Genomic DNA, 27,454 nt, shown 5'->3' with positions numbered 1-27,454 from the left:
GAGAATGCGGCTGTCCTGCTCGTTCCCCTTCACACAAATCTATCTGGTAAGTCCTCTAGTAAAAGATTTCTTCCTGACACTGGCACCCCGCACTTCTGGCAGCTCCTGGCTCTCTGTGCTGGCACCGGGAACGCACGAGGCTGGGGCTGGAGTGACCCTGTGGGGCACTGGCACTGCTGGGTCTGGGGGCTTAAGCCAGTTGTGTCACTTCAGCTCACAAGCCTGAGAGGATGGACTTGTCTTTTCCCAGCTGAATGCTGTTCTGTGATGGAAAAGTGGCTTTTTCCTGTACTTGCTGGTAACAATGAGAGCGACCTCCTTGCTCTTAATAATCATCATTTACTGAGGAGGGGGGGAAATTGTTCTTCCGTATTTTCTTCCCCTCACCGAACTCTGTTCTGTTGTTGACTACTGGCAAAAATACTGATTTCTAACCAGACAGCCACTTGGAATGGCCTGCCTTTGCTGTCTGAGGCTATCCAGGAAGAGTCTGTCTTCCAGCTGCAGTGCTGGGCTCCTCTGTCCATGCCAGACAGGCTGTCAGCATCCCTGCCCAAGGCCCTGCAGAGCTGCTGGGAAGATGCTACATGACAGTAAGTAGCAGGCAGTACAAGACAGTAAGTAGGTGCCGTGCTCCATGGAGGCTCCCCCACCACCCTAGAGAAGGCATTGGGAAGGGGCTGGTGCTCCCCTGAAGCTGGGACAGCATGCATTGCCAGCACTTTGCCAAAGGAAGAAGGGCTGGAGTACAACTTGGAGGGTGCCCCCGTGTCCCTGTGCTAAATTTACTTCTGCAACCAGCCTGTTTAAAATCCACCGTTGTGATATTGTGCTGCCTCCCCTCTGCAGAGCTGGGCACTTGCAAGGTCTGCTAAGATGTCTTCTCAGTCAAGCTGCTAAAATCCAGAGATACCTTTCTCGGGCTCTGCAGGTCTGAAGACTGCTTATAATTCTTCTCTCGGACCCTGAAACTGGAGTGGTTCGAGTGGGGTGACCTGCCACTATTTCCCCAGCGTGGTTCATTACCAGGCTGAGCAGGACACCCATATCCTGTGGTGTTAGATCTGAGTGTATTTCCCTATTGCTGAGTGATGCAGTGCAAAGGCAGCTTAAGGCTTTAGTTAGTGGAAAGCTTTTTTCAGGAGAGTGGGGCTTCATACATTGCTTGGCTGAGGTAGAGGCCCCTGCAGGGAGGACAGCTTGGGTGAATGATACTGGGCTTGTCCTTGAACTGGGCATTCCCTGGGCGGGTCTCCCAGAGCAGGCACTTTCAAGTGAAAGGGAAAAAAAAAACCCAAAAACCAGAATGAAAGTGGTGATGGGAGGGAGGAAAGGATTTGAGCCACCTCTTGTGCTGGTAGCAAATGCTCAGGACAGCCCTTGTGCAGCCCTGGCCACATCAGCAGTTCCAGAGGAGCTGCTCTGCTCTGAAGGCAAGGCAGAGTCATGGGGCATTGGTGCTTTTTCTCATGAACATAGTAGTTACATTTGTACAGTTGCAGGCACATAGGCTATGATTCTTCTTTCACGCTTTTGGATTTTACCAGCTATGTCTGTTGTGGGTGCTTGGGATTTGTCATCTCCCTATATGGCTTAAATGAAACTGTACAAATCCCTGTGTGCATTTCTTTGCATTCCTTTGTAAATAATCTGAATATTTTAAATTATTATTTAAAATATATGTGGTAGTACTGTCTGGATCTGTAGCTTTGTAAAGAAACGGCTGTAACTTTACTCTCTGCAGGTGTGCGTATCTCGGATTCTAAAGGCATTTCCATGGGTAGCATTTTCCACATATAAAGGGTCTCTGCATGCTCCAAGTGCTACCAAATCAGCCCAGAGTCCAGAAACTAGCAACTGAATCTCCTAAGAAAACAAAGGTCTCATCTAATTTTGCATCGTGTGCTAAGATAGTCTCATGATAGCACCTTTTAAGTGTGCTGTGCTCCAAAGGCACCTGTGGTCCTCATGTTTGCTGAGCGCATCTAACCAAACCTGTTTGCTCCAGGTTAAGAACGGTTATTTCCCAGCAGAAGAATTGCAGCTCCTACACTTCATTTTGTGTTGTTTCAGGTGGCCAGGGAATTTGATGCTGTGCTCCATTGCATGGCAGACAGCTGGGCTAGTGCTAGGGCGATTTTACATGCACTTAGTTTACCCAAGGTGGCCTGCATGGAGCTGATGAGTAATGAACATCTAGTTGCAGCTCTGCCCCCCTCCCTCTGAGCCCAAGGAGGCCACAGTGTGAAGTGGAGGTGAGGTGAGGGTTTTAGCTGCTAAGCAGCATGCTGCTACTCTTAAATGACCTGCAGACAATGTTTGGTGCGTTGTTTTATAGACTAGAGGCATGTCTCCCATGCCAGCTTTACTATTCTGCATAAAAGCCTTGCAGGCTGTAGAGGTTTCCTTTGTATAGAGCCAGGGTGTGGGACACTTCATTACAGTCTACCCTAATGTTAAAACATTAGGGTTAACGTTAAGACCCAGCTTCGGATTTGTGAGATCACAGACTTGGATGCTGTGTTAAAACACCCTGAATGATGCAGGCTGCATTCTGCACTTGCCGTCAACCAGAGGAGCAAGTGGTTTCAGTCACTGTTAAAAGAGCTTTCTCTCCAGTGTTTGTCCCTTGTCGACACAGGATCTCTCTTATTGTCTTCCTTCATGCATGCTGATAGCCAAGGATCTTCTCTGTGTAGGATACTTATGCAGTGAAAGTGCCCCAGGTGAGAGACTTCAGTAAATAGTATTTGTCTAATGGGTGCTGCCGTCTCCCACGTAAAAGTGTCCTAAGGAATCATTGTACATATGTAGGCACATCACAGATGCGCACTGCAATTTCTATACCCGCTCCCTGCCAAGGGGAAGTAAGCAGCACCTGGATAACCCAAGCATGTGCATCAATGCTTGCAGCATGTGCTCATTCCTATATGCTGCCGCACCAGTTTTCCTCACCTCCTGGCTTCCCCACCTGCACCGGCATGGAGGCACACCCAAAGCCCTGCATCGCTCTGCTTCTCCCTGCAAAACATCTCTTCTCCCACCGAAAAGCTCCTTCTGTTCATCTCTGAGGCGGTCCATCTGCCTCATCTCGCAGCTTCACACTCCTCTCTGTGCTCTCTGGGTGTGTAGATGTGCTCCCCATGTATTCACTCCTCTTCATACATACCTGTCCACCCCAGCATGCAAGTACCTGCATGTTCCTGACCTCGCCTACTTAGTGCTCTTTTATAGTGTTCCCCTGCATGTTTTCATGACCTTGAAAGCCTTGCTCTCTCCTGCCAAGCTCCTGGGACTGCACAGCTTGCTATGTATTACAGTGTTTTTCCCTTCTGGGGACCTTTAAGGTGGAGAGCAATGTTCACGAATGTGGTAGGTCAGATCCTGGAATAAATAAGACATGACATGGCCATGGCACTTGCAAGTTTCCTTTCTAGGGTTGCAGCCGTGCATTTCCATTTCAAATTGTGACGCTATCCCACACCAGCTCCTCACCAACTTGGTCTGTGCACCATGGAGGGGAGTCACAGCCTCCCCCAGCACTGCTCTGCCAGTGCATCTGAACGCAGACCAGCAGTCGGTCCCCCCTGCTGTTGCACACCTGCCCCCTCTCTTCCTCTGCACAGGCCTCTTTCTAGTCCTGCCCTTTCCCACCAGGTACATGGCTAGCAACGCATGTGCCTGTTCACACCTCAATGTGTGTTTCAGCTGCAGCGAGCTAACTGGGCTGAAGTAGCGGAGCTGGAACAGGGCAGGAGCCTCTGTGCCCCTAAGGAGAGCGCAGCAGCATGCAAGCAACGTATTGGCAGTATACAGTCATTTGCCTTTTTTTTTTTTTGTGACCCCTTTCAGCTGCTTGGTGCAGCTCACTCAGAGCTTTCACACGGCTTTTCCTCGCCTTGCCCTGCAGCATTCCTTGCTCTCCCACCTTGGGTCTTTCTGCACAATGTATGGGCCTCTGCAGACCTGGAACTATACCCAGAGACGTGTATATTTAAAGCCTGTAGTCAATCAGGGACTGTACCCATGTTCTTTTTTAGCATCCTGTTCCACAGTTGTTTTACGAAGGCTTCTTAGTCTCATTTTGCTTAATCAAAGCTGCAAGATCTTCCTGTTTCTCTCCCCAGATGTTTCTTTAGTTTTCAAATGCTGGCAAGTATGCAAGTACCTGAAGGTGTTGGGCACCTTCATAAAGAAAACACAAAGAAACTATTGTTATCTGAGCAGGCAGAGATCTTGGAGTAAAGGGTTGTCACTTGTAGCTCACTAAGATGAAAAGAATGTTGTTGCTGTAAAAAAAAAGTTTAAAATTCTGAGAAATCGTTCTTAATTTCTGAGAGTGTTGTTTGTGCTCCCATTAGTGAAGATAACAGATATTATTACTAGTTGTCCGGTTACTGCAGGACCTTCTTAGAGGCTAACAGGGCACAGCAGCACACAAATGGCACCAAGGCAGTCTGTAGGAATCTTGAAATTTCAACCCTATAACAAATTCTCCCCACTTTTCTATATAAAACTTAACAACTTAATTGTGTCCTTCTGCCTCAATGACACCCATGAGAGGGCCAGGTCTGCCTTGTCTGCATCTGAAGGGAACTCGTGCAGAGGGTCTCCTTGACAGCCTGCGTGCTTTGTGGCATTTGCCAGATTTCCCATCCCGGCACAGCCCATGAGTGCCTGACTTGGTAGCTCTCCTGCAGGAAGGCTTTGATGTGAAGGTCTGTATGGGGAGTTGTCAGTTACTGCGTGCTGCCTCTCCACTTGCCGGGGAAGGCTGTATTGGTTCCCAAGAGCAGGGTGTCACAGGGAGCCTGTCTGCATTCTCCCAGCTTTAGCTCATGGACCTTCTCTGCCTCGCCTGAGAAATTTAGCTTTAGGAATTGAGGATAGAAAGAAGCAGGGGTGCTTGTGAATCAATCAAAATGCATGATGTCAAAACCCCTCTGCCTTTCATTGTGGTGCTGGAGGTGCTGCAGAGAGGAGGCTGAGAGGTCATGGCCAAGGGAAGTGGATGTGAAGTGGGTGACGCTGGCTGATTATGGGTGGAAACAGGGAAATTAGGGGGATGAAGCCAGACCCCAGCCACCCCCCTGGCTCAGGGTGGGTTGCTGATGGTCTCTGGGGACCTACCTAGGTCTCCTAATGACCCAGAGAGAAGTGCAAGTGAATGATAGACCTTGCTCCCACAAGACCACTGTCACCTGCTCTTACCCAGTCCCCAGTTCGGTGCTGCCACTGTTCCCACCCAACTTGTCTTAGACAGAGCTGCCTCCTGGGCCAGCTGCACATGGAGTTGAGCTACTCCTGTCACAAAAAACAATCGCGGGGGTAGTGCCACAATTTAGGACACTTCCTTCTGGCCATGTGCACATGGTTGTTTTTATCCGTCTACTCAATCCAGGGGCAGATGCTGGCTCTATCAGGTCATCTGGGCTTCTTGGCTTCGGGGTGACTCCTAGAAACCTCCTTGTGCAGCTATGGGCTGCTGGTGGCAGTAAGCAACAGTAACTCTGAGGTACCCCACCACCTACGTGGCCTGAGCAAATCATTACCTGTGCCACAAGGCTGCTGGGCAAAGGTCTGCAGGGACTCAGGTAACAATCCTGTGCACTTTGCCTGGGGATCTGGCAATTGTGGAGTAAGAAACTGGGTAATCAAGAAGGACTCAGTATAGATAGAGGCTAAACTGTGGTATGAGAAAGGGTTACAGCTGGACCGGGTGCCAGCATAAACCATAATATTTATGCATTTCCTATGCATATCTTTCAGCAAAAAGGTATAAGCCAAATGGTTTTCCTCTGGAGATCAGTGGCAAAAATCCTATTGACCTCAAGTAGAGCAAGATGCAGCTTACTGCAGCTGGTTCTTCAGTGCCTTGTGTGAGGGGGAGGTGGGCAGTAAAGCAAAATGGAGCTCTTTCCTTGCCCCAGGGTACACTTGGCTGCTGCTAGCACAGACCATCAAACCTGCAAAAATCATGTCTGTCCACCATGCAAGCCTAGTAGGAGCATTTCAGTGCTGGTTACTTTGAATGAGACTTGTATTCAGATGCTTCAGTCTGACGCTGTTGGAGTTGCACAGTTTGGGGGAAAAGGCTGTAAGTGATACAGGCCTCAAACAAGTGAAATGGCTAGCAGCGCTGATAGGGAAGTCACAGAGGAGAAGGCTGCCATGCTCGACTGTGTCTCCTGGAAGGGTTGCAAAGGGAGCAAGAGACAGGGAGGCCAGGGATCAATGGGAAATAGCCAGAGCATAGCTAGGATTAGGGTTACAGGTAAGCAACCAAGGAAACAACCGCAGAGTGGTCAGGATTAGTGGGTAATGGAAAAGACTAGAACTGGGGCAGGTGGGTGGGAATAGTCAGAGCCAGCAGGTCAACGCCATCCCCGAGGTGGATGAACTAACCCCTGGCACCCCTTTTGGGACGGGGAGCTGGTGAGGAACTGTCTGCAAACATGTTTGTACAAGTGTATTTCCTATATGAGTGGCCAAATGCTGTCGGTTGCTTCCAAGAACCTCATGTAGTTTCCAGACCTTCAGTAGGCCTGTACCTCAGCCAGGCTATTTGTGGTGCACAAGGACACGGTAACAGTCAAGCAGTCCACGCCGTTTGGATATCTGTATGAAGACAGCACTGGATTGGCAGGAAGATGTCCATGTAGGAGCAGCATTTGGCAGCATTGTGCACTGCAAGGACAAGAAGGTGCAGGGAGCTGCTCGTGGGTCCTGTGAAGCTGTGGGCCAAGCACAGCTCTGGTGTGAGCAGGTGAACCTCTGCTGAGATCCTCATGTACGGGGATCTGAACTGAACTGAACCTGGGAGGAGTAACACCCCTTGGCTGCATCCAGCTTCAGCTACTCCACAGCAGGACACCCTTTACCCTCCCATCCTTTGCGCTGTTGTCAAGCCAGGCTGAAATGCCTGGGTTTCCCCAGTTGGCTTTAGGCAAGCCAGTCTCTTCCCCAAGAGTTCCTACAGGAGGGGAGCATAGGATGCCACAGTGAAGTCCTGACTGCAAGAAGTGCCCTGCTTGACATGGATGAACTTGCTGGTTTTGGGGCACCTGGGTTTGAAAGCTGGGCCCTGGAAGTCTGGTTTTGCCCAGAGCTGCTCTCATGGCCATTTACTGATCAGGCCTCGCAGGAGTGTAAAAGAAGGTCAGAACTTCACCGCAGGGGCCCAAATGCTGTTCTCAAAACTCTGCTCCTCAGGGGAGTTGCTCCAGATTTACCATGGCATTTCTGAGATCAAAACCAGGCCATAAGGAGCTAATTAAAGTCAGGCTAGTATGATATTTGATATGGCCAAACCAATACATCCTTCATCTGCATAACTGGATCCCTCTGAGTTACTGGAGTTGTCTGTAAAGGCCACAGTGAAACCAGACACAGTTGACATGAAACTGAAAAATCCAAGCAAACGTCTTTCAAAAATTGTCACGCAGGGAGCTTCTTAGGAGGCTGAGTGACCCAGGAGTTACTCGCTAGGCTGCATGGTAAAAATTGGCTAAGCAACAAAGCTGTCTGCTTTGCTTGCTGCAGCTAATCAAAACGTAAGTAGAGTGAGGGCCAAGGGCTGGATCTAAGCCCACAGAAGCCAGTGGAAGGGCTCCCACTGGGTTGAAGCCAATGTGGTCCAGAGCAGCTTTCTTTTAAAAACGGAAGAGAACATAAACAGGCATGACTGAGCTCTGATGTTCCCTTGAACCCATACACATCTCTGGAGCAGAGCAGCTAACTCTGTGTGCTTCAGTGCTCAGGGATATCATGAGGTCTGAGAAGGACCAAGGGGAAGGAATAGCAAAGGTGGCTGAGGCAGAAGAGATTTACTTGTGACAGGATTTACTTGTGTAAGATATCTATATCTACTTTTTCTTTTTTTTTTTTTTTCCCATGCAGAGAAGAGGGTTAAAGCTGGTCCTACAGCAGAATTCAAAGTGGCTCTAGAAATGAAATCAGTCTCTCGGTTTCCTTCAGCTCCATAGCATAAGGGAGTTACGCCATTGAATTAAAAAGCATTATTTGTAAAATAAGTCTATTGTGTATGTGCTGGGTAATTTCAACATAGTTAATTCAGTGCTGCAGGAGCCAATGATGCAAGTGGTGTGGCTGGATTTTTTTTTTTAAGGGTTGGATAATTTTATGACTAATAGTAACACTTGCAACTACACAGAGTAAGAGAAGAGTAATCACAATTTGTGCTGCAGGGCATAAGCTGACTGCTTGCATAGGTCATGAGGACATTTTTTTTTCTCCTCTGTAAAGCTAAAGGTACTTTTGAAGGTTATTTTCTTCTGCCTTTTAAACATTAGGTGTTGGCCACTGGTCAAAGGTAGATTATCTGATGGGATGAACCAAAGGTCTGATCTGCTAATTACTAAATTCCTGCTCAGGGAAGTGCTGTGCATATGCTGTGCCTTTTCAGAGAGACCTTTTTTTTGTAAGATGGAATTAAAGCACCAGCTCTGGTCCCTAATTGAAACCAGCAGCATTCAGTAAGTTTGGACCGCATCTGTGTGCTGAGTAGCCCTAGGCGGGCCTCTGTGGTTTCTGTTCCATGCACAGGAACTGTATTTCTGGCAGAAGCTCTTAGAGTTGAGTGAAGAAATTGCAATAAATAATCTACCATATTTATTTCACTTTGTGTGTTTTCTCATGGAACTTCCAGGAGCAAATCAAAATCTCCTCACATGTATTTGATGTTGTTTAGCAACAGTTCATTACATGGGCATCTTTTTTTCCTCCTCCTGATTTGGCTAAGGCTAGCTTTTTGATAATCCAGGCCTGTCATGAATGCTTTTAAGAAGAGAATTAAAAATTGGCCCTCTCTGAGTAAACAAAAACATGGGTTGAAAATATGTTGGGGTTGATTCTTCCAGGGTGGTTCAATCGCCCAGAAAACTGGGAGAAAGCTACCTTAATTACTGAGAAGATGAGTGTTAAAAAGAATCTTTTTAATGTTGTTGGTTGTGGCAATTTGATTTTGCTCTGTTCCTTCCGCTCTATAGCTGTACAGCTCTGTACAAATTGTATACAGCTGTGCACACAAATGAGCAGCTGGGCAGTTTTGACCATTGGGCAAGATCCCTGGTGGGTGGTGGTTTTTTTTTGAAGAGCAAAAAATAACCTGGCTTGTTTTTTCAGCTTGTGGTTTGCAGCACCATCGGTTAGAAAACATCCCTTTGATTTAAACACTGAGCAAACTGTAGCAAGCTACTAAAAGAGAGAAAATACGGAATACTGAGATGCTGTCCTATATCACCTCTTTGACTGTAATTGCATTTTGGTGTCTCACGGGTCCCGATTAAAGCCTGCACGTCAGCTTGCTGAGCAAGTGTGCTCCATTGCAGCTCCTGCCTTGCTCATAGTGTTGAAGCAGTCAGGATTTCACTAGGGATTTAATAGTCTGTCTCAGGTTCACAAGTACTGGGGTCTCCCCAAATCCTGCTCCCACCAATCCATTTGAGTTCAGTGCTATGTTTTGTGATACTGGGGAGGGGAAAGGACTTCCTTTGCTGTAAGAAATGTAAGGACATACATAAGGACATACATAAACCATAAGGACATTAGCACTAAGGGTTCCCCCCAGCCCTTGTAGCAGGTCAGGAGTCAGCAGGGCCATTTAGTGGCCGTCACACGCAGCCCTTGCTGGGGCTCTGGGAGTCTGCTGAAATGGTTTAATTGGTGCTTTTCTCATGTCTGAGATGGGGAAGTCCTGGGCAGGAAAAATAGCTTATAGATTTTTCTCATATGACAATTATTCTTTTCTCTATCTCATCTTTGCTTGTTTTCTTAGCTTTACCCTGGGGTGAGGGATGAGTCACAAAATCTAATGGGTTTTCATGGGAACAGCCTTGGGCACCGAACTGGGAAGGACCAGGGAGTGGCGGCTGATTTCTTGGGGGCTATGACGGAGGCACGAGCTGTCCGCGGCCTCCGGATGAAATGTGGTGGTGCCTCAAGATCTGATGGCATGGGAGGCTGCTGGGGAAGCCCCCTCAGTGGAGGTGTCCCCCAGGGGGTGCTGGGCTGGATGGGAGCCCTTGTTGTCCCTCAAACTGGACCCATCAGGTCTTTTCTACCCAAGGTGCCGGCAGGAGGCTGGGGCAGCTGAGGAGAGCAACGTCTTGGCTCGCTCACCAACCTGCTTAGTTGGCGACCTGGCCTGGAGTCAGCCCTGGGGCTTGACGTGGCAGCACCACAACCTGGCCCGGGCGGGTGCTTGCTCATTGCCTCGGCAGCAGGTGGATTGCTTACGGCCAGAGAAAAGGAGGTGAAAGGGAGAGGAGGGACTAGCTATCATTTATTAATGCTGTCGGATTGCGTTTCTTTCCAGTGCTGTAAGACTGGGGCAGGGCTTGCAGGCAGCTGATGAAAGAGGAGACAGAGCTCACCAGGAAACACGAGAGAGCTTGAAGGAGGAGGGTCACTGGGAGATGGGAAGGTCTGGGTGTTCCCCCAAAACTGTCAGAGGCTCGAAGAGTCTGAGAGGGCAAGGGAATGACAGGGAGAAAGAAATTAAACAAAAAGCATGGGGAGGCCAACTGAGAAGGGATGGGAGAAACTGGACAGTCATTTTGTTATGGCAGAGGTGGTAGAAAAAAAAATGATTTTTTTTCTCTTCTGTGGTGTTTCCTGTTGGCTAATAATTTTAAGACAGTGTTATGCCTGGAGTGTCTTTCCTGTCATTTGAGCTGTTGCTGGGTGAGAGCTTACCTATACAGAGACCCTACCACATTGCTAGCATAAGTGAACTCAGGTTTTATGAGGAAGACCCATAGGAGTTTCTAGGGTTAGCTAAGGGGCTCAAATTTAGAAGCATCCTAAAAATTTCTGTAGAGTTTGGTGGAAAATTATGCATGCTCTACGTGGTTTTTGTAACTTTCTTTAACAGCCTGTAGCAGGGATAAAGTTGCTAATTAAACTCTTCTTTCATTTGAGATGGCCCAAAATAGTTAGAGATGTTCATAAAGGGCATCCCTCCACAAGGGTCGCTTACAGCAGCTGAATGCTTCAGCGACCAGATTTCACCAAGAGTCTGGGACATGCTGTGTCTCATCTGGTTTTGTGACAATCATGCTTTTGATCATATGCAAAGATGCATAAAAAATGTTGCTCTGACATTTCCCAATTATGCAAAGTTATAAGCATTTGAAGTTAAATCCAGTGAGGCTTACTTTGCCAGCTTCAGAGCTGCAGAGATGCGAAGATTCCTAGATGAGATTTTTTTTTCTTTTCCTAGAAAGTGTTTTTTATTATTTCTGGTGAGGATCAAAGTGCCCAGGGGCCTGATTTTTCCGATAGGACCAGCAGCATTTCTCTAACAAGTCCATGTGAGCCTGAGTGCGCAGACCATGTGAATCAGACTCTCCATCCTTGTCACTTTTGGTGTTTTAGAAGGTGAAATAACTGAGCCACCCAGTACTCCTGGGAAGCAAACAGATCTGTGTTATTCTCACCATCAAATGGCAACTGAAAAACAGTCAAGGTGAGCATGCCAGCATCCAGGACATGCCAGAATTTCACCAACTGTGTGAATGCAGTTGCATTCGTGGGCTCATGCGTCCCTATTGACACTGGTGCGGTAGTGGCTTGTACTTGTTCCGTATTTGCTCTTCATGATGTTTGTCCTGTTACTTCATCAGTGCTGCTGTTAGGATTACTGAATTTTCAAACATCGGCACAACTGCTTTTCAGACAGGGTGAAAGCCCCGTCTTCACAGTGATGTGATGTCAAAACCAGTGCTGAACGAACACCTAATATTTCAGTCAGTGTTGCCAAAAAAAGCATGGTAAAATTCAGTCAAGCAGCCCAGATCCTTAAAAGCAGGTAAAAATCAAGTGTGTGATATATGTTGTGTGAGTGTCACTCTTGGTGTCAGCTAAAAGAGCGAAGGCGTAAGAAAGCCTTGGTGGGCCGTTCTGAAATGGTGCTGTCTCCATCTCATGCACTATGCCAGGTCTTCCCCCTGGCTTAACTGTCGCCGAGACTCAGGGCAGAGCAGCAAAGAAATGAACCCGGCAGAGGTGAGCAATTTTTGTTTGTTTGCCAGTTTACCTGTTAGCGTGTTGCATCACAGCAGGACTTCTTTGGAGGGATAAGCTCCCAGACAATAGGCTGCTGACAATCCCATTGCATCATTTTGGCATCAATTCTCCAAGTAGAAGAGCATGTCTGACAGTGGCAGTTACATGTATTATAAAATATAATAGACAAAGCCCTAACATCCTGCAGCAAACAGGATTTACATTCTGCTCCAAGTTTTCTAAATCCTGTGAACTGCTGATGTGGTAGCCTGGATATTATTCTGTGGTTGCTTTATTTGAATGAAAAAATCGGTATCTCATTAATATAGAACGGACATGAATAATAGCTTACAAGACCTCTCATTATTCCTTCTAGCATTCAATCTCTTTTGTCCCTCCATTCTCATTTTTCAGAATCACAAACATTTTTGATCACAGACTTGAAACTTGCTGTGGAGAAGGTGGATTTCTAATGGGCAGGTCGAGGGCACAGAAAGACAGAGGAAGGCTCACAGTGATTTTGCAAACTCTGAAGTAGTTACTTGTATTGCTGTTTTAGGTTGGGCTCTAAAAAGGCACATGTGTGGCTTGGCTCAAATCCTAGCACTTTCCCTTGGACTTCTGCTTCCAAGGTACTTACAGGCAGATTTTTCAAAAGCAGTGAAGTTGTAAACTTTTGGGGCTCAGAGTTATCAATGTATTTAGATGACTGGTTGGTTTAAAACTACTTTCACAAATGATTTTTGCCTTGTGTGGTGAACAGACTGGAGTTAACTTGGAACAAGGCAAATAACAGTCGTGGACTTCAGGAGAGCAGACTTTGCCATGTTCAGGGACCTGCTTCAAAGAATCCCATGGGAGACGGTCTTCGGGAGCAGAAGAATAACCTCATGCCCCAGTACAGGCAGCTTTGCAGGAAAGGACCTTGGGATCCTGGTGGACAATTTGAACATGAGCCAGCAATGTGTCGTTGCAGCAAACACCAACATCCTCCTGGGCTGCATTAAGTCAGATTGAGGGAGATGATCTTTCCACTCTGCGCAGCCCACGTGAGACATCTGTAGCGCCGCGTCCAGTTCTGGGCTCCCCAGATGAGAGACATGGACATGCTGGAGTGAGTCCTGCCAAGGGCCATGAAGATGATCAAAGGACTGGAGCATCTGACATACAAGGAGAGGCTGAGAGAGCTGGGGCCGTTCAGCATGGAGACGAGAAGGCTCAGGGAGATCTTACCCGTGTGTATAAATACCTGATGGGAGGGGGTAAGGAATAAGGAGACAGACTCTTCTCAGTGGTATCTAGGGAAAGGACAGGAGGCAATGGACACAAACCAAGCCATAGGAAATTCTGTTTAAACATAAGAAAAACTTTTTTTACTGTAAAGGTGGTCAGACATTGGAACAGGTTGCCCAAACAAGTTGTGGAGTCACTGTCCTTGGAGGTATTCACCACCTGCTTGGACATGGCCCTGCACAACCTGCTCTAGGTGATGGTGACCCTGCTCTGAGCAGGGGTTCGGACTAGATGATTTCCAGAGGTGCCTTCCACCCTCAGCAATTCCGTGTTTTTGTATTAGCATGCAGAAAAAATAGATTAAAAGAGTAATCAAGAATGGACTGCCCTGGGCTATTTGTGGAGCCTGGGAAGTCACAGGCACACACAGTCCTCATCTCCATCCCAGGAGACACCACATTAGGAACTTTTCCCATAAAATAGTGTGTAGCATGTAAACTGTACTGTAGTGTTTCAGGGCATCAGACCTGAGCTTTGTGAGTTACTGCAGTCAGAGGCACACAAAGGACAGATGATGAACAACTAGTCCTTTTGCAAAATGCAGTAGAGAGGCCGGCTGCTTTCAGTGGCCTTCAGTTTTGGCAGAACATGCTAGAAATGGGTATTTTGACATATGTGATTAAGTTGTATAAGGCGGTACAGTCATACCATCATGGAAAGGGAATGAAATTGAACAGTCAGCGGAGCTCGGTAGGAATCACACCAGGAGGCTGTGGAAAAGGTCAGTAAAACTTAGCAAAGAGGCTGAGAACAGTTTGGATGAAATCTCAGGTCAGCATGTAAATAACCAATGTCAGATGGCATTTTCATTGGATATTTATTCTGGAGCCAGTGCAGGAATTACTGTGTGAGTTTCCTGTACTGAATTACACAAGAGGTGGACTGGACAGTCATTAACAGTTTCATTTGTCCTTACGTTCATTAGGCACTTGCTGGACAAGTGCTGGGCAGTAGGAACCCCTCTTCCTTGACTTACGGAAATTTCCAACGCGTTGGGAAGAAAACGATAATTTTACGACCAGTCCTCACAAGCCACCGTAAGCAGTTGGCAGGGCAATTTTAACGCTCTGGTAGAAAGCTGTAGCACGGTTAAACATTCTACTGAAACAGGATAGCTCTGTAAGGCACGCTGGCCCAGCTCCAAGGCGACTAACCCGGCCGTCTCCTTCTGGGTGAAGGATCACCTCCTGGAAGCCCTCAGGAATGCCTGCCGGTGCCAGGGATTGCTTGAGGAGAATGGGGGCCCCGCAGCAGCATTTGGCTGGCCCCTGCAGTCTGGGCTCCAAAAAGTTCAGCTGCGTCTCAGCTTGTGAATGGCTCCAGGTTTGTTCTCTCTGGGACAAAGTGGTTTCTGTGATCTCCTCCTGGTTCCCACTTTCTTAGTGATATTTGTCAAGTGTGTTGCGCAGGCTGGTTTGAGACCCAAAGCAGGACATTGACATAGGATTTAGTCAAGGAACAGGAGAAACAATATTTCAGAAGTTGGTATTTTGGAATTATGTCATTGGGTGAGAGCTCTATAAAGAGAGTTTACACAACCCTGATTCTTCCCCATGGCAACCCGTGTTGTGTAAATAAAGCCAGTCCAGAAGCAAGTGTCTGTGCTTTGTAGCCCTTCCCATTGCACAGGGTACATTTGCTTGGAGGCAGGATGCCCAAAGGGAGGACTGGCGCCTTGTTTTGTCCAGGTGAATCTTGAGCCTGTGTCATGGAGGAGCTCGAGCGTGCTCTTGCCCCCTTAGTACTCTGAGGTTTGATAAAGTTTTTAAGACATAGGTATATAGGATTTTCCATCACATATCAAACCACTAGTCTATCTTGCATGTTTGTCTGCCCTGATTAGCAGTCGGTACTTGATGATGATTCAGAAGAAATTGGTGTTACAAATCACACCTTTGCTAAATAGACGTGGTGGTGTTGGGTTCCAAGGCATATGCATGGTTCCTCCACAAAGAGAGATGAAGGCTGACATTTAGGGTTAGAAGCCAAATGAAGCTTTGGGCTTAGATTTGGTGTTGTCAGCATCTGATGAGAAATTTCAGATGTTCTTGAAGAATATCCTGAAATTCCTTTTTGCTGCCTTTTTAATCAACATTTGATCATATGTAAACCTGAACCAGAAGCTGTAGTTTTGAATTTTGAATCAGAATCGTGGAAGTAAACTTGTGCACAGGGATTGCATCCAAGTTCCTGAAATTCTTGGAGTAGTTTTAGAGCCTCATCCAAAACCCATTAACATTAATGGAAGGACTTCATCTGACTCAAAATTCAGTCATCAAATTGTTTCTAATCTGATGTACCTAGAAAGCAATACCAAAGCAGTACCTCAACCACTGCACTGTCAGTTCCTCTTTGTTATTTAGAAGACTTGTTATATTTCTCTGGTTTTGATATTCATCAGCATGCCTGCTTTTGTTTCCTCCTCAGCATAGCTGCCAGATAACTGCTGCGTTGCCCCACATTTACAGGAGTATCTGTTTTCAGGGCTTTGTTCGGTGTCAGAGCAGGGCATCCCATGCAGAGCCCTGGGAAGACCAGTTGTTCTGCTACCCTCAAGAACACAGGCAAATGAAATAATTTAAACAAATCATAAGATATTTCTGGAGTGGCCTTCAAGAGTGTTGAGTTTAGCTCGCTTCCTTGCCTCAAGGTTGGGTCAACCCAACCTGCACCATTTCTGGTGGATATTTGTCCAGCCTGTTATCTTAATTCCTCTCTTCCTTTAGTCTCGTCCCTAGACTGCCTCCAGTCACCACTGAAACTGATAGCGTAAGGTAATAATTTTGTTGCAATGCTCACAGAGACCATGGAAACAATACATTTCAGTGGGAGTGGATTACTGCCTTTGAGGTGAATTCAGGGGAAGAAAATGACTACAGCAGCTTTGAGCAAAATGGCAGATAGAAACAGCAAGTAGAGAAATAAATAAGGTGTGAGTTTTTTTTCATGGAAACAGTGGATGACATTTTCTACCGCACAAAGTTCCACAGAACTTGACTGAAAATCAAGCTGCAGGCAGATATTTTGGGAATGCTGCATCTACATGGAAGTGGCAAGCTGTTGAGGCTTTAGGAAAATGCCCATCCAAGATAAAAGAAATAATGCGTTAGCTGTGTTTGGTAATGCAATAACAAATGCTGACTTGAAGGTCTATTGGCACAGTTGATGTTCACATCCTAGACAGCTCGTGTATAAAAAAAATCTCTTGGAAAGCTCTTTGAGCAGTCTGTGTGCTGCAGTGTTTGGATCAGTTGAGAAAAATGCACTTACCAAAGCTTTCTGAAAGCTGCATGGATGACTGTTGAACTTTCTTGGGCACAGTCTTGTTGCAAAAAGAAAAACAGACAGCAAATATTGCTGAGCATTGATTTGCCTTTTTCTTTCCTCCTTTATTTTTGCAGGTACCTCCCTGTGCTCGGGGGAGGGAAGCTGCATACATGTGTTGCTTCTTATTAATTGCATTTATTCAGATACCATGGACGTCAAAGTAACACATCAGTTCATGGTTGAAAGCATTCAGAAACATGCTCCTTTTTGCAAGAAGTCCTTACTGCTGTTAATGATGCTGTACATACGAATAAAAGTGAGCAGGAAGCCTCCCAGGTCTGTCTCCGAGTGCAGTGCATGTGATTTGCTGCACTGAGCTGGTGATATATGGAGGCAAATGTTAGCTTTAATTAACTTGTTACCACAGTAGAACAGGCCTTTATTGCCTCTTGTGTCTCTAAGGGCATGGCTTCATGGGTACCTCCAGATGAAGGGGAGAGTGCCAGAAATACCACTTCCAGTGAACATAACTAGGTGGTACATCTGCTTTTCATGCCAGTCACCTTGAGAGCCAGATGGGAATTTTTTAAGTTGTTATTATTATTTTTATTTAAAAAAAAAAAAAAGGCGGCAGACTGTGTGCAGAGCTGCAGAGCGTGAGTCAGCAGTTGAGGATGTGGTCACTGCCAGTGAATTGGTAGAAACCCATGTAGATGTTCCAGGTTTAAAGGTATTTTTGTTCCAAAAATAATGTCAGATGTTACCGTTTACCAAAAAAACGAGTGGGGGGAAAAAAAAGAAAAGCATGAAACTGGAGTCCACAAAATAGAAAGTTATTTTGATCTTAAAAGCAGGAATAAAAATCAAAACTTAGACTTGTATCAAAACACCTGATTCTGTGCTCTTCTGTCAACCTGCCAATTCTTCCAAGAGCTGCAAGTATTATAGTTCAAGCAAGTCAAACATCTTGATCTCCCATCAGTAAATGGTTTGATGCAAATCCCATGTTTTAAAGACAATGACTGGCAAAAGCCTGGCTTGGTAAGTGTGATACCGTGATGTGAACTACTCAAATGCTCTTAATCTTGGTATGACTAGAAGCAGCTCTTTTTAACACCGGCTTTGGCTGTTTTGGGAAATCTATTGCTGTGCATGAAGAATATAAAAAGTGAGAGACTGTTTGCTTTTGATGGCAGTATCTTACAAGGAGGCAGATACAGAGTCAGCCTGTGTGTAGCACAACGCCTCGGGGACAAGCACACAGTAATTACAGGACAACTGCCACGTGTTCTGTAGATTAAAGAGTTGAACTTGCCAGCAGTTAATGATTTTAACTGCACAGCTATTATGGCCATAATGTTAAAAACATATTTTATTATTTAAAAGCTTCTACATGTGTTTTGTGTGGTTAAGATGAACTGTGGATTACTGCGAAAGGGTAGCAGAATAGAAAGCATTTCTCCCCCCTTTGCTGTGGAACTTAGCAGTGCCAAAATCACAGTCTTTATCTCCTGTTCCTAAAATCAGCAGTAGGTGCTCTTCTTCTCAGGCTTCATTTGAGTCAATGATGTTGCCTCCTTACTCTGAAAAACAAGTGCCCTGCTCTTTCCCCTTCCCCAGTCTAATCTTTCAGGGCTCCTTAGTGCGACTTGCAGAAGAGAGAAAGGTGAGGAGGAATTAAGTTGCATGGTCGGAGAGGTGGGCATGGGCAGGAGAGGACATGTCTCCATTGCTCAGGGCCGCTGTTGGCTGTAGTCGCCCCAGGCAGGGGATTACAGCTGCACAGCCAAAGCTGGGCCTCAGCTGGCTGCAGGTTGTAGCCGCTCTTCCATGCTGGCAACGGCTCCTGAACCTCCTCTGCCTTCAGCTTGGCAAGTGCAGATAAGCAACAGTTTGCAATTGTTTTACTGTAGCACACACTAGGTTGAAACAGAGGCATTCGTGGAGGTGACTTAGGAGCTCAGCCCCATAATTTTGAAGGATAGTGCAACTGGCAGCAACATCGTGGGCTTTCTCACTCAAATCCAGCCATGCATCTCCACGTGGATATCCTCTCTGAGCTTTCAGGAGGCAGGCAATGTTTGCCAGATAATCTTGTGGCATAGGTGGATTTCATGATTTAACTAGGGCAATGGAAAATTTTAGTGGCAGAAGCAAGATTTGAATTTTATCTTCCACAAAACAGGTTAGTGCCCCAGCCATTGCTTATCAGTTCCTCCTTTCCTGTATGAAATACATTTCCTATACCTAGAGGGCAACAGCAGCAAGGTATTATTTGGTGCGTGAGTCTGGAAGTGAGGCTGCATGAGTGCCCTGAGTAGTTAGGTCTGCTCATTTTCCTCTCGCTCCCGAGTACAGTGCTCTGCCTTTTCCTCCGTCATACTTCATGTGCTTCTAATGTTCTGCAGCTTATTGTCAGAGTTTGCAAATTCACAGACAGCAAAGCCATGCAGTTTCACAAAGCAGTGAATCAGAGTTGTAACTGGAGGAAGAATGGAGTAATTTATGCCTGCACACACAGTATCTAACTTGTGATTTATCCCCGGAGAAGGTCAGCAATCATATTTGCAGGGTTCTGCACTCACCAGAAATGAAAAGTTTTGCAGGGCTCCCTCTATAACACCAGGTTTCATAACTTCTTGAATCCTTTTAACTCCAAGAGTGTTGTTCTGATCTTGATCTGAGGGCAAGAAGTTCACCCTTTTCTGCCTATGCCTTTTATTGAGTTAAATAAGTAACCAGCGAGACTCTCTTGGCCTGGCTCTACCCTTGAATGATTTTTTAGGGAGTTTCTCTGGCCCCCCTGTCTGTGATTCATGACTTGACCTAACCTTTATTCACCCCTATGGCCAGAAACCATTGGCTGTGCCTTTTCACTTTTATCATTCCTCCACATCTCTGTTTTTAGGAGGTTAGTTTACATCTCACATTTATGCTTTGTACATTTGGTGGTGTGGGGCTGCATACATGTGTGTGTTGTAGACCAGGAGGTGGGTGTTGCTTCTCCTGGAGTGTGGCATTAACAGTAGGGGTTTGCTCTGGTCAGGGTGCATGAAAGGCGTGTCAAACTCTCTAAATACTCTCTTCCTCAGAGCATGATGCAGTGCTGCCTTGGCCAGGTGACAAAGAGATGGTCACTATCAGGCTGTAGCTGCGAAACCATGCTGCCTGGGGTACACAGCATGGCAGCTTGTCCCCATGATCTCACTGGCCAGAAGTATTTGGTTGCTGGACCACAACCTCACTGCCTGTGACACCCAGCGTCATGTGGCAGGGTGAAGGCACTCCTAGTGGACTGCCTGAGTGGGGTATAATCTAAATGAGAGTAACTGGGGCAGGAGGTTCGTGTTCAGGGCAGGAGGCTTGTTGCATATGTGTGTGAGAGACTGCAAATAGCTCCCTGAGTTGAGCTCCTATGTCATGTTCAATTTCAAGCAACCTTCCCCAGCATCTTTTGGACTAGTGTGTTTGCAAGGCACCTAATGGTAAAATTTGGGGGTATTGCCCGCATACCTGTTCAGCCAGGAACAATACTGGGAAAGACCTCAAATCACATTGAAGTTCTGTGGGATAACAGCAAGTTGAAAAAATTCAACCAGGATAAGAGGAGAAATAAGACCATCCAAGAGAGGGTTAAAACATCATGCCATGCTGAGGGGTCTGTGGGCACTGTGGGTAATGAAGAGCAAAATCCTGCTTCATAACTGCCAGTTTTTTCTTGCCCCATCCCTGCAACAAAACAGGAGGAGGATGGTCTCGGATCAGAAGGAAAATACTGTTTGTGCAAACCAGCCTGTGGACCTGCTGTTTCCTGAGGCTGCTGAGTGAAATCATTTAGCAGGGTTACAAAAGGGCTGGGTAGCATGTGGGCATTAATAGCATTTGCAGCTATGTAAGCAGCAGTAACAACAGCAGAGTAATCAAATCTCATCCTTCAGAGGGGAAGCTGATCACCTGAGTGAGTCTGGGATTTCCCCCTTGCATAATTGCCAGGTACCTTCACAGGCTAATTGAAACGTCGAGTGCTGGCTGGGGCCAGGGGGCACGACAGTGGCTTGATGGATCTAATCTCCAAACAGACAACAGCTCTGGTCACGCTCTTGCCCTGAGGCCTGATAGCTCCCCAGGTAGTTATCTCTGGTTGCGGCTTTCTGCTTTTTTAATTTTTTTTTTTTTTTCTCTTGAGCTGGTCTTCAAGTGCACTGCTCTGGCAGTGTCATAACTGCTGGATGAGATCTCCCCATTTCCACTTGCTATTCCTTCAGCTTCCTTCGCTGACTTTTAACCTGAGAGCAGTAAAAAGCACAGCTGAAAAGAGGCAAACATGGCCCTGGGCCCTGACCGGACCCAAGGCAAGAAAGATCTTCATCTTATTTCCTCTTGTTAAAGCTTTTCTGTCCCTTAACAGTTGGTCTGCTGGCTCTGGAGGCAACTGGATCCAGACCAGTTGCCTCTTGCGGGGGTTTCTGCTGTAGGATGCAGCATCTGTCTCAGCCTCCTCTTCAGGCTCTTTTCCTTTTCTCTGTGTCCACTTGCCTCTATTTCCAGAAGCAAGCTCAAGTCCTGAGGGCTTCCCGTCTCCAATCCAGAGGGGCAGCTGCCAGCCTGCCTGACAGGAACAGGGAGAAAAAGGACCCCTTTTCTCTGATGAACAACCTTCACGTTTCTGGGCAGTGGCTGATCCCTATGAGGCTTGAACCTTGGACCACCGGTGCACAAAAGTAGAAAGAAAGGTGGATGTCTGCTTGTAGAAAGGAGGTCAGCCAAGTGTCTGGTTGCAGACATAGGGAAAATGTCCTGGAGGTTGGACCGAGGATAAAAAATGCAGTTTGAGCACACTCTGCGCAAACCCCTTGTCACTGCCATGAATCTGTCTGCCCTTCTGCCCCTCCACAGTGCTTTTGAGAACCTTGCTCATCAGGTCCCTCTCGGTGCAAAATCATACAAATCTCCCCATCCACCATGCTCTGGTGCTAGTAGCACCGTTGCAGGAAGCAATGGTGAAGGAGCAGGTCTGACATCACCCCGTGCATGGTATAAGTGCAGGTCGCTGGAAGCGTGGATGCTGCTCTACCCTGGCCACAGCGGCATTCCCCTCCCTGGGGTCTGCTGTGGTGCTTGCATGGCCACCAGCCAGCTTGGCTGGGCAAGCTGGCCCAGCAGAAAGCCATGTGCCTTTCTTTCCTCTGGGCAGGATTTTGGGTGAATCACTGCCCTGAACCATCCTTTGTGGCAGTGGGGAGGCTGGTCCTGATGCCAAGGAGGGGAAGTATGTGGCAGCAAGGCTGGCTGCTGCTTCTGGCAAGCTGTGCCTGCATCAGGGCTGCCTTCCTTGGAGGTGTTTGGGGTGAAAAAATAGCCTTGGGAATCAACCAGTGTGCTTCGGGAAGTGATGCCCAGAAGAGAGAAAGGCCAGGAGCTGGCTGGTGCATCTGTCTGACAGGCTAATGGCAGCAAAGCCTGGCCCAACATCTTCAGCTATTCACCTGGCTGTGGGACAGGCTCTTCACAAGCCTTTGATTTCTGCCTTTACAGTTTTTTGCCTTTTCCCATCCTAACCAGAACTGGTTTTGTAGAGGGGCTGGAGCAAAACCATCAAAGCTATATAGTTCTGGCATTCCCTCTTAGTAATACTGAAGTGTTTGCTGAGGTATTCTAGTTCCTGCCTACTGCTTTTTTCCAGGCATATTCTTGTTTATTTTAAATAGCCATCATGAAAGTGCTCCAGCCAGCAGGGCTGCTGAGTAGTGCTCATGGGGAGCTTGAGGACAGGCTGAACCTGTGGTAGACCACCTCACTCTGGTCCTCTTGAGACAGAGCAGTGGATGTAGCCTCAGGGCTCTGCTCTCCAGCTGTCATGCAGGAGAGGACACCTGCAAGGCAATGTCTTGAATCCTGTGGCCTGTGCTGGGGAGAAAACCTCGGTCAGCAGTTGGCCACAGCAGGTCTTCTGGCTGCAGGAAGCTGGAGGAGCTATGTCTCTTTTCTATAGCTCCCTCCCTCCTCCTAGCAAGGAAAGCATAGGCCAAGCCAGGGCCTTCTCCAGGGGTGCCCCATGGAGATCCCCAGGGAAAAGCCCATCTTCTGAGAAGGAACTGGAACACCAAGAACTTTCTCTGAAGGGAGTGTTTATCCTATTATTTTCTGAAAATCATTTCCTACCATGTTGGGGAATTAGCCTGCCAAAGTACAAATTACCCAGCAAAGAAATCACTACCTCCAGATTAATTCCTAGCTGGTTTGTCTCTTCCATGTTTGGCTGATCTAACTGTTAGGTAAATACTTGTACAACACAGAGAATTAGCCCCCTTTCTTCTCTTTTCCAAGGGTCAGAGAAATGTCAGCCATTGGCACTTGTGTGCAGCCGGGCTTCTGTGTTTGCTGCGAGGCGGGCTCCATGCCAGCCGCACGCAGGATCCGAAGCGCAGACAAGCCCGGGAGCTGCCACAGTGGAGCAGCCAGGTGTGGCAGCCAACATCCTTTTCCCAGGAGTGGCAGGTTCCTGATGCTTTGTCCTGACCTTATTCCGGAGAGCAGCAAAGTCCTGAGTTTAACAATGAAGCCAAATAATCTCTCACCTCTGCACAAAAGAAAAAAACTGCTTCTGTTTGTGTCCTCCCTCAGTGAATCTCCAGGAGTGAACCGACTTTTGTTGCCATTTTTAAATTTTATTCCTGTTTTAATTGGTTCCTCTCTAATGTAGCCAGTCCTACTCTTCTAGGTGTCTCCTCTGAAAAAAAGTGCTCCCCTCTCCCACTAGTACAATGAACCCTCAAAGTAGTGAGTGCTGAATTTCATGTGAACTACAAAGTCTGTTTCAGCCCCATTGCAAGTGGGGCCATGTATCCAGCTGCAGGACGCTCAGAAACAGTGGTTCCTGCCTCATTGCTCTGAACAAAGTGGAAGCTCACCAGTTATATGTTATTTTATGTGAAGACACAAGAATTTCTCCTTCTTTCCCATAACAGTTAGTCCCTGAAGCACAAGATGTGCTTAGCTCCATTAATCAGTAGATTACTCACCCATATTGTCTGACTGAAAAATCTTCTGCAGAAGATAAATATTGATGTTGATATTTTCAGTCATAGACTTAAACCCCTAGCTTCAGATCAGAATCTGGGGGTGGGAAACCTAGATCATAAATTTGTGGCTGTTCAACATCTAACAGGGTCTGAATGAAACCCACACATCTAAGCCAACACTCATGTCAGGATAGCAGGACACTCTAGTTGCCTCTGACTCTTGTCTCTCAGTTGCATCTCTGACTACTTACTTTCACATTTTCCACATTTCTTGCACTTTCTTTTCATTAATTGTCCCCTTTTTTCACCACGTCATAGGAGGCAGCTTCAATGTCTTCTCTTTCTGCTCACCTCTGCCAGACCCCGCAGCACCCAGATTCAGGAGCGAGTAGAGACAGAGTTTTGCAACCCTGTTCGTAGGTGCAGTAACAGGCCAAGAGCTTAGCACAACCAGGGAGGGGGATCTGTCAAAGGGTCGTTTGTGAGTTCTAGTTCCTGGGGTTGTTTTGGGGTTGCCTTGGCCTCTACATAGCTCAGAGATGTTTTGGAGCTGATCTAGATCATGTGGCTTATAAATGCCCCCTCCAAAGCAAACTGATGGAACATGCTCCTACTTAAGACACAGCGAGTCTCCCATGCTGCTGGGTTGGGTCAGCAGGGTGAAGATGGGTGGGTAGGGTGAAGATGGGCATGCTGGCTCTGAAACAGTAAAGGTTTCCCCAGCACTGGGCTGTGCTGCCCTCTCAGAGCATGTTCCTTGCCTCTTCTGGCTGCAGGAGCAGTGCAGAGGGCTCAGACCATTCATCCCAACACTCAGACTTTAAGCTGGCGGGATGGTTCCCTTCATATACCAAGGCAGCCAACTTCTCTGGAATTCCTAGAGCTTTGGGGATGATTTCCATTTTTAAAGAAAATGGGCAGAGAGCCTGGCTCTCGTCCCTGGTATGTGGATTCGCCACGTATGCTGGTGGTCTGCCACCAGCCTGGGAGAAGCAAGTCCTTGCGGAGGTTTTGGCACTTGTGCTTTTCACAATTAAGCTATCATGCAGTGTGGCCACAGCACTGAGCTGCTGGCAGGTTGGTTAGTTGCTGACTCAATGCCAAAATGTTTAGTAGATCTGAAAACTGCATGGTGTGAGCCACCGTAACACTGCTGGGAGGCGTGAGCTCTGCTCACCAGCACTGTCTCGTTAGTGATATGGACAGTGGTTACAGAGAGCTACTAGGTTATGCTCCATCTGTTCCTCTTTGTCCCTCCTAAGCCCAGGAGGCTAATGGAGTTGTAGGAGGAGACCAAAACTGATCCTGGCTCCTTGATCAAGCAGACTGGGAGAGGGGAGGGGGTGTCAAATGAAGTTGCTTTGAACCTGGAAGCTGACTTCACTTAAATAGCAATGTCCTTAAACACATCACTGCTAATATTTAGGCATTACAGCTGAATGTCCCATCAGGTGCCATCACTTCCTTCAAGAAAACAAGATTGAAAGGTTTTATTGTGCAAATAGGTGCATATTCAGAAAAATATTCTCTTGATGATTAAACTAATTAGTAATCTGGTTATTGTCCTATTTTTCTTTGGGATTGCTAGTTAAAAAAAATTGATGTTCTTTAGTTTGACCAATGGGATTATCTGAGGGATCTACATAGAGGTTCCCAGTCCTGTGGTGATTAATGAAATGTCTGACATGTATTTTAGAACTATGATGAATCTTTAATAAAACAAATTAATAAGGAGGGAAGAGCTTTTAATGAAGACAAAGGCAATTTCTCTCTCTGTGTCAGTCTGCCAACTCTGAGTAACGTAAACAACTCCTGGTCTCTGCTGGACTGTTCCAGCATGTTAGAGGTCTCTCAGCCTTGTGAAGGACCAGTTTATTCTGGTAACTGCTGCGGCTTCTTTTTTTAGCATGTACTCTGACATCTCTTTCTGTTTCCTCTGTGCAGGATATGAAAGCTGGAGGGAGCTGGCTAAGGCTCTGGCAGACACAAATGTCCCAGGTGGGGACCCAAGCGTTCAGTTTTACTATCCACAGAAGCTGGGACACCAGGTGAGGAGGCTTGGGATGTCTTCTGAATGTTTAGAAGGGCAGACCTTCCTTTCTGATGCTGGCCCCAAAAGACAGCTCTCTCTTCACGCAGGAAAGAGAGCATGCCACAGGGCAAAATCTGAGCTGACTCACGGCAATGTGAATGTACAATGACTCCACTGTAGTAAATTAAGTTATCTTAGATGTACTAAGCCACAGCGGTGGGCTGAAGATGGCTCAGTATGTGGCACAGGAAGGTAGCGCTAAGCGAGATGGAAGCAGAAATGAAAGGTCAGGAGAGAGTTTGTAGCTCTCTAGTGAAGCACATCTCAGTACTGTTGCCTGAAGGAAGTGTTGGAAGAACTATTGTTTGGACCTTTTTGAAATAAGGATGGGGAAAAAGAAACAAAAAAAAAAGAAAAGGAGAATGACCTAAGTTTTAACTCTGTGCTAGCAAACAGTTATAAAGTGCTGGTATCTTTTCCCCTCAGTAGCCCACCATGGAAATTTGCTGTCAAAAAAGCCAAGGAGCATTTCCACCCCACTATGGCCATGATAGCTGGCCTGTCCTTTGGAAAGGGAGCTTGGGAGCTTGCTTTTTTCTCACATGTTCTTGTGACCAGGTTTGAGCCCTCTTGTGTAGGTGTCAGTGCTAGGTCATTTATCAAGTTATTTTGACTTTCCTCTACTTGTATTTCAGAACCAAGAGCTGCAAAGAGGTGGGAGGAATAAATCAAATTATGCAGCTGTGGACAAGCCTGTCCCATGGATGCCAGAGGTGGGTGCCTTTCTCCATCATTTTGTGTAAGGGATCTGTAGCTGGAGACCTGTGCAGCGAGAAATGAAGGCAGGGACCTCTGCCTGGAAATTAATTTGCTTCACTAGAAGTCCATTCCCTATCACCCCCTCCTGGCTTAATGACACTTACAGACCTGAGTAATCATCTGGAAAGACAGGAGTGTCCAGATTCCTGATAATTTGGTGTCTCTACCAGCCATCAAGGCACCAAGCACCAACCCACAATTCCCTGAAAGCAGGCAGCCCTCTACCTTCCTGAAAGGTGAAGTTTATTCAGGGCTGGGAGTGCGTAGGGCCAAGCATTCAACAAGCAAATACGAAGACTGTGGCATGCAGAAGTATCGCACTCTGCTCTTGCTCTGGCATTTGCTTGCTGTTCACCCCCCGTGTGTCATAAGTAGAGATTTCTCTACTTCAGTGACAATTCTGATGAACAGAGACGTTCTCTAGTGACCCCTGAAGACTGGGGTAAACATTCCCTTTGTTTCCTTCATGCCTCGTTTATTCTTTCCTCCCCTGTTCCCTTATCTCACCATTCCTCTTCAGATGAGGGAGTAATGCAGCCTGCTGATAATGAGCGGGACACCAGCCAGAGGGCATTTAGCTAATGGAGTCAGCTCACTAAATTCCTCAAGGTGATTAGAGACCTGCACAAATTAGGAGGACCTCTGCGACTCCCCTGGGGAGGGAGCAGGCTGCTGTCCCTGCTCTCAGGGCGCGAGATGATCTCCGGCCAGCGGAGGGAAAGTGCCTCCCTCCAGCCATTGCACTGAGCAGTTTAGGTCCCTGCAGCATGAGCTGAAGCTTTCCTGGAAGCAGCCAGCACCAGTCACCCTCCAGTGCCCGGAACCAGACCAGACCATTGATCTGTTCTGCTGCATCAGCTCTGGTGAGTGCTGGTCCCAGCTGGAGCCTGGGGGCTTCCTCCGGCCGCAGGGCCTTGCAGGCAGCGTGCAGGCAGGGCTGCCTCCCAGATGAGCAGCTGCTGGCAAAGAGCCAGCGGAACGTCAGGGCCAGGGC

General features: G+C 47.1%; 1 protein-coding gene across 1 annotated transcript in view; it reads left to right on the top strand.

Moving 5' to 3' along the window:
• Positions 1 to 27,454, top strand: part of B4GALNT3 (beta-1,4-N-acetyl-galactosaminyltransferase 3) — a 70,868-nt gene that overhangs the window by 17,191 nt on the left and 26,223 nt on the right. Inside the window, exons 2-3 of the mRNA XM_052790086.1 lie at positions 25,554 to 25,657; positions 26,337 to 26,414. Coding sequence (XP_052646046.1) covers positions 25,554 to 25,657; positions 26,337 to 26,414 — 182 coding nt within the window. The remainder of the gene's footprint in view (positions 1 to 25,553; positions 25,658 to 26,336; positions 26,415 to 27,454) is intronic.

This window comes from Harpia harpyja, chromosome 6, assembly GCF_026419915.1.
Source record: "Harpia harpyja isolate bHarHar1 chromosome 6, bHarHar1 primary haplotype, whole genome shotgun sequence".
Lineage (NCBI taxonomy): Eukaryota > Metazoa > Chordata > Aves > Accipitriformes > Accipitridae > Harpia > Harpia harpyja.
This window is presented reverse-complemented; position numbering and strand designations above follow the sequence as displayed.